Source organism: Corvus hawaiiensis, chromosome 15 (assembly GCF_020740725.1).
Source record: "Corvus hawaiiensis isolate bCorHaw1 chromosome 15, bCorHaw1.pri.cur, whole genome shotgun sequence".
Taxonomy (NCBI): Eukaryota; Metazoa; Chordata; class Aves; order Passeriformes; family Corvidae; genus Corvus; species Corvus hawaiiensis.
Window position 1 is genome coordinate 6,577,712 of NC_063227.1, and position 16,976 is coordinate 6,594,687.

The 16,976-nt window shown below is 52.4% G+C and overlaps 1 protein-coding gene across 1 annotated transcript; it reads left to right on the forward strand.

Moving 5' to 3' along the window:
- The first annotated feature begins 1,930 nt into the window (after window positions 1–1,930).
- On the forward strand, window positions 1,931–6,921 carry ATOX1 (antioxidant 1 copper chaperone). Its single transcript, XM_048320096.1, has 4 exons — window positions 1,931–2,034; window positions 3,521–3,596; window positions 4,863–5,019; window positions 6,709–6,921. The coding sequence occupies exons 1-3, from the start codon at window positions 2,029–2,031 to the stop codon at window positions 4,994–4,996; spliced, it is 216 nt and encodes a 71-aa protein (XP_048176053.1). The 5' UTR covers window positions 1,931–2,028; the 3' UTR covers window positions 4,997–5,019; window positions 6,709–6,921.
- The last annotated feature ends 10,055 nt before the right edge of the window (window positions 6,922–16,976 follow it).

The window sequence follows — 16,976 nt, forward strand, 5'->3', positions numbered from 1 at the left end:
GGCCAATGGGACGACGCTCCCCGCGCCAGCAGGCGCGCAGGGCGGCGCGCGCCGGACGCCGCAGTGTGGTTGAGCCGCACTGCAGCGCCCTTGAGAAAGTGCTGGTAAACCCCGTTACAGATCGGGGCGGGCCCCGCGGGGCGCGGCGACCAATGGGAGGGCGCGGAGCGCGCTGACGGACAGGCCCCCGCCGCGGCTCTTAAAGGGGCAGGCGGCCGCCACGCGGGGCGGTGTCCCGCGCTCCGTGCCGCCCCCTGCTGGAGGCAGAGCGGACGGCGGCCAACATGGCGGCGGCGGCGGCGGGCGCCATGTGCGGGGCTGAGGGGGCACCCAGGGCCCGGCCCTGCCACGGCCGAGGGCTGCGGACCCCCTGCAGTGAACAGGCAGTGGCCACCCGTTTTGGCTGTGTCTCCACAGGGTGCTTGGTGCTTACCTGGCCCACGCACCTGAGAGAAACCCCCAGTGGAGGTGGGTAAAAGTAGCTGCTCACCCCAAAGCACCTCAGCCAGGCACAGCCCCGGCCGCTCACGCCGTGCGGAAGGTGGTGGGCACTGACCCCTGCCCATCCCGGGGGGGCTCGTACAGCTGCTTTTCCCTCACAGCTTTTCACTGAGCAAAGCAGACACAGCATCAACTGCCCCAGAGGAAAGACAATCCCAGCAGGGGCATTTTCTAACACACCTACAAAGGAGGAGGAAGGCCTGGAAGTTCTCAGATCCTTGCTCACCAGCAGGTGCTAGTCCAGGGACCCCGGAGAGCAGGAGGGAAAGGGAACAGGCCGTGAGCCAGAGCTAAGCAGCTTCCAGGCAGCCATAGCTTTCCATTTGTTCGTGTCACGTCCCATCCCACATGTATCTATGACATGAAGCACTCGGAGATAGATCTCACCCTATAAAAATGACTTCCTGCCCACCACCACATCCATGATTGCTGCCTAAACCCCTCCCTGCCATGCCTTGCAGCAAGAGATACAGACAGTGGATTGGCGTGGGGCCATGCTCAGCATTAATATCCTCCCCCAATACCTCCTGGCTATTTTTAGCCTAAGCCACGCTGCAATCTGCCAGTCCATAAATCAGCACTGCAGACTTTTACAAAGTTTAACGTGAGCCCAGTGACCCAGAACAACAGCCCGTCCCGAATAAACTCTGCCATGGGGATCCGGGACATGTCTCCACAGAGCAACAGTGGGGCAGGTAATTCTTCTTTTACAAAACCATCAGTGCACCTTAAAACGAGTGCCCTCACCCCCAGCTGGTGTGGCAGCAAACAAGAAACACCCTGGTTGTATTCCCTGCTACAGGTTGGGCTTCTCAACAGGAAGATGCTGAAACCCAGCACATGGTCAGGAAGCGTCTCACACAGCGCAGCTCCGCCAGCTCTTCTCGGCCCCGATGTGATGCACTGTCCCCTCTCCAGCTTCCCTGTGAAAGCACCTGAGCTGCTCCCGGGCCCCCCAACAGCCTCCTCCACCTTGACACAAGTTTTTCAGAAAGGGACTCGTTTTTCATTCAAAGGACCATACAGCCAGGGAAGGGAAAAAAAAAAAAAAAAAAAAAAAAAAAAAAAAAAAAAAAAAAAAAAACCAAACAAAGCACCGCATCTTCAGGGACCAGCACCCTTCTTCTCAACCTGCTCTGCATTACAGTCTCCCCCCAAACCTCCCTCCCTCGATATCCAGTCTACAGGACCTCTCCCAAGCCAATAAATCTCAAAACCTTAGAAGACGGAGAGGAACGAGCTTTCTTTAGCAGCCCGGCCCCATCTTCATGGCTCTCCCCACCTCCCTCCCACAGCCATTTGTCCGTGCTGATCTTTAGCCTGGAAGCGGGCACGGCACCCGGCAAGGTTTTGGAGCTCCACATGGACCAGTCCCCATCCCTCCGCCGCTTTTTCCTTCCCCCTCCGCGGCATCCCCGCCTCCCGAGGCCGCGGCCGCGCCATGGGGCCGGGCCCGGCCCGCCCCTTCCTCCGCGCCGCGCCCGCAGCCGCGATCGGGGATCCGGGATCCGGGGCCGCAGCTCAGCCATGCCGGTGGGTGCGGGCCGGGCGGCGGGGCCGGAGGGGCCCCGGGGGCTCTCTGGGGCTCTATGGGGCTCGGTGGGGCTCTGTGGGGCCGGGGACGTGGCGGGGCGGCGGGGAAGGGAGGGCACTGCCCGGTACCGGGAGCGGCAGCGGGGCTCCCCCAGCCCTCGATGCTCCCGCAGTCCCCGAGGTTCCCCGACTCTCCGAGGCTCTTTCAGCCCCCCGGGCTCCTCATGCCCTCTTCCAGCCCCCGAACATCCCCAGGGTTCCCCCAGTGCTCGGGGCTCCCCCAAGCTCCTCGAGGCTCTCCCAGCTCCCCAGGGCTCCTCCAGCCTCTGGGACATCTCCCAACCCCTCCCCCGACTCTCCCAGTCCTCGAGGCTCCCCCAGCCCCCTGGGTTCCCCCAATCCTCGGTGCTCCCCTAGTTTCACAGGGCTCCCGCAGCCCTCCAAAGCTTCCCCAGATCCTGCAGCACCGCCAGACCCCAAGGGTCCCCCAGTCCCCCAGGGCTCCCCCAAATTCCAAGGCTCCCCCGGTCCCGAACTCCCCCAAACCCCAGGTCCCCCCCCAGCTCCCAGGGCTCAGGCACAGAAGGGGAGCATTGATGGGACCCTCCTTCCCACTGCCCGTACACCTCCCCAAAGCATCCAAGGCCTTTGGGAAATAAAAATGAAGAAAATGGCAATTACACTGAAAAAAAACAAGCTTATGGGAACTTCCATCCCAAGCTCCTTCCTGGGTGAATGATCCCAAGAGGATTTTAGCCTCGCAGTGGCAGGGGGCACAGGGTGGTTCTGAATAGAAGGAAATACAGGTTGCTCGTAACAAATGAACAATAGCTTTACTTCCCTTTTTTAAGGAAAGCAAAAACCATGTGCAAGAGAAAGAAATTAGGACCCATCCAGTGCCAAAGGTTGAAGGCGGTGGTTAGTTACAGGCAAACAATGTTTTGTTGACCCAGTATTGCTCACAAGTGAAGATACTGCTGGGGCCCCAGTGGAGTGGAGGGATGAAAAAACAGCACTAATGCTCTTTAAATTTCTGTTCTATTTATATTTTTATTATTTTGGGGGCCAGAAGCCTTGTAGACACAAGAAGAACCAGGGTGGGGAAGCACTGAAAACCTCGCAGACTTAAGTCGGTGAGGAGCTGGAGGCAGGAGATTTGCTTTTCCTGAGCTCCCCTGGGCAAGCTGAGTGAGTCCAGCAGGGGCTGTGGAGATGGCAACCTGTGCTGACTCTGGAGGTAGCCAGACAATCTCCAAAGGCCCCTCAGGATTATGCTGTGGGGGACAGCACAAGGACACCATAGGAAGGAGTACCAAGAGCTCTTGGTTTTGCTGAAGATCTCTTAGTGGGGTGTGTGTGGACCTTTTGGCTTGGGAGGCTTTGAACCCACCTCCACAAGGAAAAAGGCAAGTGTGGAAGACAAGTGCTTGTGGTGTGTTTCCAGCTGTGGCCTCCCTGACCCCTCGACTGCCTCTTTTCTTTCCAGAAACACGAGTTCTTTGTGGACATGACCTGTGAAGGCTGTTCCAATGCGGTCACCCGTGTCCTGCACAGGCTGGGAGGTGGGTCAGTGCTGGGTGTGGGACAGCCAGCTCCAGGGCAGTTTCCTGGGGTCCTCTATCCTGAAGGCTAACACTGTGGGTGAAAGTTGGAAACTTCTCCTTGCTCTGTTCTGAGCCTGCTCCTTAGCTGGTAACAAGTCACTGGTTGTTTGCAGGTCCGTGACCCTTGGAGAAGTGTCAAGGGAGGAAGGAGCTGCCGTGGCTGCAGGTGGCTCTGAGTCACCAGGGCCTCACCCTGAACCCTCTGGGAAGGACACTGGTAGACCCCAGCTCAGGCTGCCAGAAGGAAGGGAGGTGAATGTCCTGCCTGGCCTTGTTTCCAAGGAGGCCTGGGGTGTCTGTGGTGCTTCCCTGAATGTGTCATCAGCAGTCACAGTGAAGAGCTGCTGAGCAGAGCATTCGGTGGTTGTCTGTGTAGGCTATTTTTAATACTACCTGGAAAATTATAACCCATGTCTCCTGTTTGCTGGCATTTCCCAGAGAGAAGGATCTGGCCTGCACTCATCAATTGTGAGGACCTGCTCCCCTCCAAGGGAGAACAGCTTCCAGCCACCAAGGCAAAGGCCTTGCAACTTGTTCCAGACCCCGTTACCAGGCTGTAACAATCCTATTTTCTCTGTGTGTGGTTGGCAGCACCTCCATCACTCTTCAACAGGCTGGCCAGTATCAGCCTCATGTGATGATGTGGCAGAGCTCTCAAAGGTGATACACACCTACAAGTTTTGTGAAAATACATAACTGGATGGAGACTGCATGTCCAGTTCCTCTCACTGGACTGAGAGTGGCTCACCTTTATTAGCCACTGGGAAATCCACACATGGAAATGTCTTTTCCCTCCTTCTACTTCTAGCTGTTAGGTGGTACCACCAGTTTAGGAATCCTGTCCTGAGCCTTTCCTAACCCTATCCACACTAAACCAGGCTGAGCCCAGGCTGAGCTGGGTGGAAATTTTAGTGGTTGGTTTAAACTCAGCTTACTCTGATTCCTGCATGAGTGATTGCGTTGATCCAAGGTGGGGTCAGCAGATAAAAGCAGGTGAGAGACTGGTGCCTGATGTACAGCTAGAGCAGATCTGGCTTTCTTCACACCACTGCTGGCAGGACACCAGGTTGGTTTTACTGGCTGGTGGTGGTATCAGAGTGCGCTGGCAGAAGATAAATGTCCATTTGACTGGTGGCCTGGGGAGCACAGATGTGTGAAGGTGAGCTTTCTCTGTGCTTACACCATTTGGCTGCTTCTAATTATGCAAAATTTTTTTCCTCATAGGTGTCAACTTTGACATTGACCTGCCCAACAAGAAGGTGTGTATCGACTCGGAGCACAACGTTGACACCCTGTTGGAAACCCTCAAGAAGACTGGAAAGAATGCTTCCTACCTCGGGGAGAAGTCTGCACAGTAGCCTTGCCTGGTGTGAGGAGCTAGGTATATACCAGCTGTATCCAGTGTGGAAGAGAGTCATCTGAGCTTTTTCCAGCTCTCCCAGTAAAACAGGCTTCTTCCTGGAAAGCACAAATTTAAAAAGACCTGCAGGTCCAGCTTCAGCAAACCCCTCATATCCGAGAAGCAGCTGGAGCACACACAGGGACCCCTTAGCTATCCTGCAAAGACCGTGTGATCCCAGCCTTGGCTGTAGTTAAGAGGTAGAACTCAGCCTCTGTGCCATTCCCAGGTGAACCTAGAGTTTGCCAGAGCATACTGCGCATGAAAACAAATCCCAAACGCGCTTAACAGCTGGCCAGAGAGAGTGGTGGGCCCCAGCAATAGCAGTGAGGGTGATGGGACACAAAGACCGCTGTGGGTGCGTGATGCTGTGGGTTGGTTCTTACCACAAGGACCTCCAACAGCTCTTGATAACGCTGTTAATCCTCCACTAAACTCAAGGATGGAAAAACAGCAGCTCCCTGGCACTCTTCTAGATGTAAAATGTTGGGTTTCAGAATAGCTCCCAGTACACACAGTCCCTGGCCAACTGTCTACCCCAGTGACAACCCGATTGTTGCAGCCTGTCAATTTTCCCAGAATTCCAGCACTATGAAGACATGTACAAAACTCTCCTGACTGTAAAATATATTGGCAGACAAGGTTCAATTTCAGTAGGAAAGAATAAAGTGGGAGAGGGCTGCCCACTCACTGCATGTATTGTTCTTTACTGTGCAAAATTATTACATTGCATCTCCTAAGAATTTGTTTCTGTCAGTGGAGCTTTCTGGTCCAATGACATTTTTTTAAATGGTCTAGTTGGATGATCACAAATACCCAGCACAGATGCACTGAAACTAGTTCATGCTGATTTAATTCTCAGTCAGTAAATTAAATCAGGGATTTATACCAGCAGGAATTAAACTGATACAAGAAAGAGCTGAGCTGATAGTGATGTGTGTGCAATAGATCTGCACTGTTTAATAGACTGACAACAGATTTAAAATCTGCAGTTTGTATCATTTGAGCAGGCTCTCAGTGCTTCTTAGAAATTGTTTAAAATCATAGCTGTAATCAAATAACACCCCCACTTCAACAGAGAGAGGCGTGCTCTGAATTGATTATTGCCTCAAATAGTTTTCAGTATTGACTGCAAGGGCTGTTACAACTTGCAGGGAGTTGTGGACTATGTGTCAAGTGCCTGCAGAATTTAACTATTACAGCACAGTCAGTCTCAAATAACAGGGATGTGTCTCTTTTCCTGGCCCCATTTTCCCATTTCTTTCCTTATATGACATCAGGGCAGCTGGTGAGTCAGTTCGGCTGGCCAGCGTGGCAGAACATTTCTCTGGATGCCTTTGTTTTCCTGTTGGATTTTTACTGAAGCTCTTTGACTTATCCAAGAATCGTAAGATCCAAAACAAAGGAGAGCAGGGGACTGGACTGCCCTTGCAAGATCCCTTTAGCAGTCAGGCTGAAAATCGACTAAATGTAAGTTTTGCACACCACATAGGGAATATTTTTTAGGGGCCCATCTGTAAAAGGAAGGAGGGAAGTTGCAAGTCCTTGGCTCTGGTGGATAGATTTCCTTTGTCTTGTGACCGACAGAGGGCATCTCTGTATAACATTATCTCTGGGCCTTGGTATTCTTTTCCTTTTATTTATTTATTTATTCATTTATTTATTTTGCAGGACCTCAAACATGACTTCAGCAAAAAGATGGCTTAACTGTTTGCATGTTTCCCGACTTGCTGTGTCATTTGACCTTTACCAGATGTCGGAAAGTAGAGGGCTGGTGGGAGGAGACTGCTGTGCCTTGGGCTTTAGAAGTGGAGAGATCTAGAGGAGGAGGTTATGTCGTGTTTCTAGTCCCACAGTAAATCGAGGCGCTGCTTTTAACTTTCAGTGCATGTCTGTGTGTCCTGTGTGTCTTTGTACTGCTTTGAGTGGTTTTCTGTGAAAGAGATGGCTTTTAGGGATGGGAAACTCCCCTTCCCATGCAAGACAGGTCTCCCAGGAAATTGCAGCTATCCTTAGAAGTTGACTGCAACCTCTGCCTGAGGGACACATCTCAGGAGAACTGTGCTTGAATGTCACTTAGATTCAGGGAATCTGTGTCTTGGAAGTTATTTTTCCATCACAGAACATACAAGCTTTCCATCTGGGATGCAAGTTCTGGGAAGGGACTTTTGCAGCCCCCATAGGTCAAGGATAACCCGGTGTCCTTTTGAGCTCGGTGGGGCCGTGAGGCACAGGTCTGCAGAGGAGAATGCCTGAGCTGATGAGAAATACAGAAGGGATGGAGGAAGGAGAAGGGTGTGGGCACATCCAAGGTCTCTTATTTCCTGGCCCCAGTGACCAGTGGTCTGGGCTGTACTGTTGCTTTCATTTAATTCAGGTTTTCAGCCCAGGGGAGGGATTGCATGTGTGTGTCCCAGTCCGCCGTCTCTCGTTTCACATGGGGGATGTCTCCCATGCCTACCAGTCACATGGGGCTTGTTCTACAGAAAAGAAAACCAGCTAAGATTTGGAGGAAAAGATTACTCTGCATTTTAGAGAATTTTTGCACTTGTACAAAGAGATTGCTTTTGACATAATTGCAATTTATTTTTTCCTAGAGTAGTTTACTGCTTCAAAGTCCTTTACCTTTGATCCAAGCGTGATTAATTGCTGTAGATGCACTTGCAGGGAGCTGGAGAGGCACTTCAAGGAATGTGTTGCAGACACTTTTTATTACTGTTTAGTTTAAGGGAAGCTAAAAGCCACAAGTGTAACATCACTGCTTTATTTTCTTCTATTAAAATCTCCCAGTGGCAGGAAGTTTCCAGAGCCAAGACCCAGACTCACAACCTATTTCTGCTTTGTGTCCATGCACTCAGATGCCCAGTGTGACCCCTCCAGGGTCCTGGGGAGTGAGCGAATCCCTTTCCCTAGACTGCCCTTGCTGCTCTGAGCTGGTGTTTGCCAATCTCAGTTATGATTTATTGCTTTCAGCTTCCTCCCAGGCTTGGCCAGTGCCCAGCTGGTGCCTGTGGCTCAGCTTTGGTGGCAGTGGCTGGGGGAGGACGTGTGCTGGCAGCTTGGTGAGGAGCTGGATGGCACAGCTGGCCTTGGAGCCAGCAGTCCTAGTGGCACTTGCTGTCTGCCAGGCTGGCAGGGGGACTGGCAGGTGCCCACACAGGGCAGCTCCCACTCTGTCCTGCTGAAACCAGGCTGCTCATCCTCGGTTTCTGTGGTGCAGCTTATGCTGTCCACACTCCCCAGGCTGTTCTGCTCCCTTTTCCTTGCTCTGTTTTGGGTAAAGCCTGCTTATCTCTGAGACAGACGAGGAGAGGTTTCTACCCACAGCCAGCTGGGAGGTTCGTGCTGATACCTGAAGTTCCAGCACCCATCTGCAGGGCTGCCATCTCCCAGCTCTCCCCTCCGTTGTTCAGTGTGGGCAGAGAGGCCAGACACTGCTGAAAGCTCTGGCCTGCTGAGTAATGACACCCTGTGGCAATCCTTACTTTGGAGTGTGGGCTGCACTTGGGCTGAATACAGCTGGGATAGGGAAGTTAGGGCAGGATGGCTGAGTCTGAACAGAGCAGCAGGCCTGCAAGGTGGCTGCTTGAGAGGTTTATGGAGAAGCTTTGGGAGAAAATACAACTTCATAGACTAAAAGAGTAAGAGAGTCCCTGCAAAGTTTCTTTGTTCCACCACTGCCCAACTGCAACGTCTTCATTTATCACGTTGGCCTGAGCTTGACTGCATCTCACGGAGAGGGACCCCAGCAAGCCCACATGGATAATGTGGCCACAATATTTTCCACAGGAAACAATATGCCAGACACTGAGGCTGTGAGGCTGTTTTCAGACGCGGAAATGCTCAGTTTGCAATGCAAACAGGAAAGGGTGGCACTTGGAAAAGGAGTTTTCCTATACCACAGACACCCTGGCTCTGCAGGACATCCCAGTGACCTGCTGGAAGAGTGATGTGTCAGCAGGATGAGCAGCTGGTGAGGTCCATGGTGCATTGCCATCCATGAATATGTCGTCCCAGCAGCAGGGAGACTTCACTTCTGATTTCTTTTTTTCTTTTTTTTTTTTTATTTCTTCACTTCTGGTTTCTTCAGAAGGGTCTCAGCCCAGCTCCAGCTGAACTGTGAGAATCCATGAACTGCCTCTAGCTGCAGCACCAGTAAGAACTGGGAAAACCCTGAGGGACAGGCTTTAAAAGTTCTTTTGTTTCCCCTGCCTCAAAATGATCTTCCCCTCTGACCCCCCCCCCCCCCCCAGTGTTTCCAGCAGACAGCATTTGCTTTTCTCACCCATCTCTGTAGTGTTTGCAGCATTGCTGCTGTGCTTCTGGGTGTCATTTTTCGCCCAGTGTTACCTTCCCCTGCTTTTTAAACAGAAATCTAATTTCAGTGGAAAAGTCTACAGCCTCCAAAGCCCAATCCTTTATCCACAAAAGAAAAGCCGTGGTTATCCCAGGGCCGCCTTAAGCACCACTGGCTTTTGGGCACTTTCTAATTACCTGATGACAGGCGGGGATGATTTTAGCCAAAGGAGCAGTTGTACTCAGTCAAACCACCCAGTAAATGAGAGAATTTCCAAAATAGCACCGCAGCCTGCAGAAAGCAGGCAAGGGACAGGAGATCCCCCCTCAGTGCCTGCAAATGGTGATTCCTGGTGGCTTGGAGAGGTAAATTGCTGTGAAATTTCAGGGTGGGAAAGATGGCTTCAGTTTGCAACAATCTCAGGAATTTCACAGGCGTGTCGTATCCGGGTGTCGAGACAGTTACACGGGGGATTCATTACCAAAAGATGGGGATTTTCTGGTCTTACTGTGCTTCTAAATGTTTGCTGTAAGAAACAGCCCGCCCCAGGCTTCCACCTTCACTCGCCTGCCTGTTCACAGCCCAGGCACAGCAGGGCAGAGCTGGGAAGTGATGAGCACCATGACTGATGTTTGGCTGGTGGGCAGGATCATACCCCCACGCTTTTGGGGTCAACATCAGCCCTGAGCAGCTGCACATTGAGCTAAAGCTGTGCAGCTGGACCTGGAGGTTGCCCTGGGCTTGGTGTTCAAAGTCACGAGCGTCACCTGAAGTGGTCAAACATCTCTGCACATAACATGGTCCTTCAGAGGGACTCCAAACTGGCTGGAAAAAGCTTGGTGGTCTCTCTGAACTAAATGTGCTGATCTTGAATCGATAAGGTCTGCAAATACCCAGTCTACCTCATTGTGAGGCCACAGTTGGGCTGAGGCCGCTCTGTGCTGGGTCATTTGCAGAACTGTCCCAATGCAGCACTGGCATACAGAGCAACATCAAAGGCCCTGGCTGGTTCCCAACTCCCCTGTTGATACATGCAGATTCCCTGGGTGACCATCACAGGCAGCTTTCCACATTGCAGCTTCCAAAACAGCAAAACACACAGGGACCTGACAGACTCCCCCTCCAAAACAGGAAAACACACAGGGTTCTGACGAACTCCCCCTCCAAGACTGTGGCAGCAAAAATAGAAGAAAACCACCCAACAAATCAAACAAACAAAAACCAGGCTTAATTAAGGACTTCAAGAGCAGGAAATGTGCACACGTGTGCTTGCCAGAGCACAAATATTTTCTTTTGGAGCTGCTTTCTCCAAGGGTTCAGTAAGGTGATCGAGGCTGGGTTACAGAGCAAGGGTAGCAAACAGTTCCCAGCCCCTCCGGAAGGCAGTGGCCACAGGGCACTGCTGTTCTGCATCCTTCCCAATGCTCTGGCTTTTGGCTTTAGGCTCCCACAGTATATACTGAAGCTATTCAACAATTTGGCTAAAAGCAGATGGGGAGGGAGAGAAAACAAAGTCAAACGAGAGGGAGAAAGGCAGCTTTTGTGCAGCCTCTGTTTGCAAAAGACAGCCCAAGCCCCTTTTGGACTAAGGTTTAATTTATTGGGCTCTGGAGAGCTGAGGTTCACAGTCCCACAGCTGCTGCAGGCAGTGGCACATTGGGGCAGCGGCTGGGAGCGGGTGGGAGCAGCTCTGATAAGTGAGGAGCTTCCCCAGAGGGGCTCTGGGATACACAGGACAAGATGCAAGGACCTGGCTGCTCTGGGGGGAGCAGATCTGCCCTCTGACTCTTCTGCTACATGGGCCTGTCCCAGGTCACCTGGAAGGGATGAGGGAAACTGGTCTGCATAGACAGGAGCCTTCAGCCTGGCCCTTCCTGCTATTGTCCCCCTGCTCCTCGTGTCTGTTCCTGAGCATCTCCCAAAGCCCTGCTGGGTGCTGCAGAGCTAGGTTCATATTTCCTCTTCACCAGTCCAGACTAGTGGGTTGCTGTCACTGGGGCAAGACACAGCCAGAAGAGAGATCCTGCAGCATTTCAGACTTTTCCACAATTCCCAGCTGGTATGAAATTCCCAGGGCAGGACCCTCTCTCTCAGCCCATCTGAGACCTGCTCACCCATTTTCAACAGATGGGTGAGAAAACACTAAAACAACAAACACAACTCATCCCCTTGTAAAACCTTAAAAAGGAGGTGCCTGAACAGACCAGGAATCCACTGTGTGCAAGTACCATTTCAGATGGAGCAATTCCCCCCCTCCGAAGCTCCTGCTGGGCCATGGGCAGAGCTTGGCCCACAGAAGCCAATGTCAGCAGAGTGCACAATGCCCAGCAATCACAACCAGGGCCTCGAGCTTAATCTGTTGTGCACAGCTTCAAAAAACCCAGCCCACACAGCTATTGTCAGGGTGATCCCACCGATTGCATCAGTAGTCTGCATGGGACACAGGGCTGTCTCCAGGGCTCCGGGCAGGGGTGCCTGGGGAGCAGCCCTGGGGTCCCTGGGGCTGTCTCGGGCTCTGTGGACAAGCCACAGTGCAGGCTTGTGCTGTGCTGCTCTACAAATAGAGCCTAAGGTCCTTTGGCTTTTCCCTTGCCTTTGTGTCTCTGCTGAGCTGGTGGGAGCTGGTTATTACTATTGTATTATTGTATTATCCCCACAAAGGCGTGGGACAAAGGCAAAGGGTCTCCCTTTGGTGGAGAAAACCCTGGTACCAGCATTTGCGTCTGTATTTCCCTGTGGTTTTTCCTTCCCCTGCATCTGTCCAGTGCTCCATGCTTGTGCCCTCCCAGGAGCAGCCAGCAAAGCAGGCAGCTCGGTGGGAACGATCCAATTTCCAAGGCAACTGGGATGGGACTGAGTCCAGAGTGTCCTTGACTCACAGAGCCGCTCTTATTTCTCCAGTTTCCTCTCCATTTGCTTTCTTAATTCAGCCTGTCCTTTGCCAAAAAAGCAGAGATGTGGCACATCCAGAGTCCTCCCCACTGGCTTTACAGCTGCTGGGGGATTTTTAGCTTTCCAGTTTCAGTAGCAGCCCTCCAAGCTTGCCTTGCCCTGAGATCAAAATATGTCAAAGTATGGTCGAAGCAAGAGCATAGGAAGGCAGGAGGCTGGCTCTGACTCTAAAGGCTCTGTGCTGAGCTTCTCGCCAAGGGTCCGTGTACTGAAGACACAGACGTCTATCCCCAGGTATGGATCACTATCCTTTGCCACTAGTGCTGGTCAGCTCTGCTATGAACAGCTGAAGATGCAAGTCCTGATGTGTCCAGAGAAAAACCAGAAACATGGAGTCCAGAAATGATCTTGGCAAAGTGTCTCCAAGCCCCTCCTGCCATCCCCTTGCTTTCCTTCTCCCTGACAGAGAACTGTTCACAATTCCTCCAAGCAGGGTCTCAGCATGCCAGTGGAATGGCATGGGCTCAGCTGCACCCCAGGCCTTGCAGGAAGCCAGCAAACCTTCCCTGTGGGCCACCCAGAGATCCAATGAACAGCAGGAGATGCACTCGGGATCAATGCTGAAGAGCCACTTTGAGGCAAAGGGAGCGGAGCATGAACTGCTCTTTGCCATGGAAAACAATAGACCCAACCCAATGCCAGAGAGTGTTAAAATTCATCCCTAGACCAGGATAATGCTGAAAACCTCCAGCTGTTATTTCCAGATTTGCAACTCCAACAGAGGAGCGGCCAGTTCCTGCCAGAGCAGCAAACTTGTTTGTGTGTCTGCGTCAAACTGAAAGCCAGGCGTTGCACCCCACACCGTCATTGTCCCTCTGTCCCCGGCGGTCTCAGCTTCGCAGCTGGGGGGGAGCAGGAGGGAAAGTGTCCCTGTCCCAGTTGCCATGGGCCCACCCTGGTTTGCAGGGCAGACCTTGCTCCCGGGCTGGGGACCAGCGGCTGGAGCCCCTCCTGGACACATCAGGCTGGGACCACACTCCAGATGTGACCATTGGTAGGGGCAAGAAGAGGGGCCAGGAGATGAGATCTCGCTCCCAGTTAGTCCCTCCCTTCATTTCTTCCACACAGCTCCCAAAAACTCAGGAAGACAGATAAACCTTCTGATTTGGGGAGGGGTCAGAGAAAGAGATCTCCCTTCTCATCCAGCCTTTTCACCCACACTTTCCATCCAGAAGCAGAACAGATTCCCTTGGTAGCACTCACTATTTGTAATGCCTTGGAGAAAAACCAGCGTGAATGGCCCAGCCTTGAGTGAGATGACATCAGTGTCAGGCCAGGCACACCTCAGGCAGTGAGGATGCTGTTCTTGGGGGTTGCAGTGGATGACTTTTAAAGGTCCCTTCCAATCCAAACTCTTCTATGGTTCTGGGATTCCTCAGAGTTGCCCGGGGAGAGAAGCAGGAAAGGAGCCCTTGGGCACAGGCAGGAGCCAAGCTCCCTTGGCAGCTGCCCGGGTGCCCTCGCTGTGCACAGCTTCATCAGCCTCTGTGTGCATTAGCGAAGGGAATAGGTGAACATCCCCACAGTGGGTTTGGTGCCTGGATCCAGCTGGGTGGCCATCAATTATCCAAAAGCACAGTGTGGTCTCCCTCCTGTTTTGCAGCTGAGTATCTCCAGATGGGCCCAGACAATTCCCTGCACCATCCCCCTCATTGAGAAAGCTGCTGTTTCCTTAATTTCCCAGTTCCCACCTTTTCCCCCTCAGTGAACAACAGAATATTTTGAGTGTTCATGCCATTAAAAATCCACTCCATTAATCTTGGTAGTAAATCCTGGGCAATCTTGCTGCCTGGGGTGACGTGGGCAGGCATGGGAGAGGATGCAAGTTGTACCTTTGGGCACATCTGAAGTTAAGGGACTGTGGGGTGACATAACCAATGCTTGTGTCTCATCTCTGTAATTTTCTGGTTAGTCTTTGCAGATGCCTGATACAATTAATGTTCATTAGCAATCTCACAGCAGCATCACACAGGAAAGAGTCCAATGTTCTCTCCCTCAGAGCCCCCATTTCAGGAAGAATTTTTTCTCTCTGCTTTTCCCATAAAATAGAAGCTTAAAAGGGACTTCTCCAAATCTGGTAGGTTTTTTTAAACTGTGATTCTGGTCCCTCCATTTCCTTAAACAGCTGCTGATAACATATGCAGGGCATACGGCATGGGGAAACACTGCTAATTTTAGCAGCAGGTCCTGAGGGAGGGACCCTGCTCTGGGCTAGGCACAGGATGGAAAGTCACTGTGTTTGCTCAGGGCCCCACATGACCTCGCTATTTTGGGGCTGCCCACGTCCCACCTTGCCCCAAGCTCACAGACACGGTGCAGTATCAGCCCCAAGCCTTCCCACAGCCCTGCCCACAGCACTGCTCCTGCCAAACCCCGGCCAAACGGGATGGTGGTTTTCTGAAGGGAAGTAAACAAGCTTCAGGGCTAAATTGAGATCCCCAGAACTCATCACACCGAAGCAGTGATGGACGAGGTATTTTCTGCCCACATATGTCCGCTGTATTTTCATCCAGCTAAGGGGGTTGTGTCCTCTTGGGTTTCCTTTACTCCCTCATCAGTGAAATTCCATCAAGCTCCATACAGATGATGCAAATGATTCCCCCACTGACTGGCCCTTGCAAGGAACAGAATATCTGTGCATGGCCTTAAAGATCTGAATTGCTCAAGGTAGGAATATTTTAAGGAACTTGAACTCCCTGGAGTAAAATCCACACTGGACAGGGGAGCTTAGAGTGGTTCAAAAGTGCACTAGGAGATGATTTGAAAGGAGCCAGCAAGCAGAAATGGTGTGGAGGTCAGTGCTTGCACTTGATGTTGGCCTGGAGTGGCTGTGTTTGTAAATCACAGTCACCAGATGTTAAAATCACGAAGTGGCTCTCAGCACTGCCTTTTACCAGCCCTGCCCACCTGACCCTACACCCTTTCACACGGCTCCTGCATGACAGGGGTGGCTCAGGCTCACAGGATATCCTGCCCCAAAGTCTTGTCAAAAAATATTTCCTACTGTCTCCCCTAATATCCTCTTTGCCAGCTTCTACAGCTGCCTGTGACTGGCTGTGGTGATGTAACCCCAGTGGGCAACCAAGCACCAGCACAGCTGCTTGCTTTTCCCTCTGTACCCCATCCTTCCAAAAGAATGTCGCCAAAACCAATCCCATTTTGTCTCCTCTAAAGGGCACCCTGTTCATGGAGCCTCCTGCATCTGGCAGCCTGGCTCAGTCATCTGGTACATCTCAAGCCAGGGCTTGTTCTGAAGTGAGCTCAGCTCGAGCAGAAAGTGTCAGAGCAATAGATAGAAAAATGTGGATTCTCAGGGTGGATATGTGTGGGCTCAGCCGGGGGTGGCCCAGGCACCTCAGACACCCCCCGCCCTGTGTCCTGCCTGGATGCAGCCACAGCTCCCGCACAGCTCCGCTCCCACCCAGGGATGCTGTAGGAGTTCATCCACCAGCAGTGCTAGAGGGGATGTGGCCTCTCGGGATCGCTCTGTCCGGTGCCTGTCCTGGCTTGTGTCACAGCAGGACACAGGCTGTGCAGGGGGCAGGGGATGGGGAGCAGCTGGGAGCACGGAGCCGTGCACACACCGAGTTACTGTAAGCGGGGCAGGGCTGCCCGGGAGCGGGGATATTTTGATAGGGTTTTGCCAGCAATGAGGGTTAATAGGAGGACACTAAAGTCCTGTTTTTCAGCCTCCACAGGGAACTGCTAAACTTTCCAGGCTTCAACTCATATTCCAGCTTGCCTGTCACCAGTGTGCCTTGCCCTCCTCAAGACTGGCTTTCCCTCCTCCTCTTTGCCTCTGGCAATGCACAAGCCTGGAGCGAAAGCAGCCCTCACTTAAAGCCCATGTTCTCAGCTTCTGGATCCTGGGGACATCAAGTTATGCTGAGGACACCAAATCCTGCTGCCTGCTTTGCTTCAGCTGCAATTCCAATCCATGGCAGCTCTGCCCCATCACTGTTTGGCCCCACGGACACTCACCAGCCTGCCCACTGCATCACATTCCCAAAGGGAGCCTTCTAAATGGGCTCCCAGCATAGACATGGCCCAGAAAAACCATTGCTTTCCTCCCTTAGATGTAAGTTGGTATGGCCAATTAAATTAAGAAGGGTTGTGGGGTAAGTAGCCAACTCATCTGAGAATCAAGCTTCTCTTAGAGGACCTCACACTCATGACCCAAAAAACCAAATGCAGCTGGCCCCCGAGAGCCTTGTGAACCCTCAAATTTGCCTTTCTGGTCTTTTCCTCACCCATGGTTATGTCCACTGCTCTCCAGACGGCATTTGATGTTCTGGGGCTGGCACAGCTTCACCTGGGTATTCCCATCAAAGCTGCCTTTTAGACTGTTTCTCCATGGAAAAGAGCTGCCACTGCAGCCCAGGAGCTTCCCTCTCCCCACATGCCCCAGGGGCTTGAAAGTGGATTCCTGTTTATTTCCTCAAGCAGTTCTATTAATATCCTTCAAAAGCTGCCAAACCGCATCTGTCAGGCCCAAGAGGACTCAAAAGTGCATCGTAGGTAAACACCAGGAGCAAGGTGGGACTACCTGGAGGTAGCAGCCCTTCCCTCCTGGAAGTTTTATTTCACCTTCTGCAAGTCACAGGCACAAGTGCAGCACAAGGCCTCAAGCAACAGCAGAGGAGGGCTGAGACACCCGACTGTAATTCAGGCACACAACATCCTCGTGCCC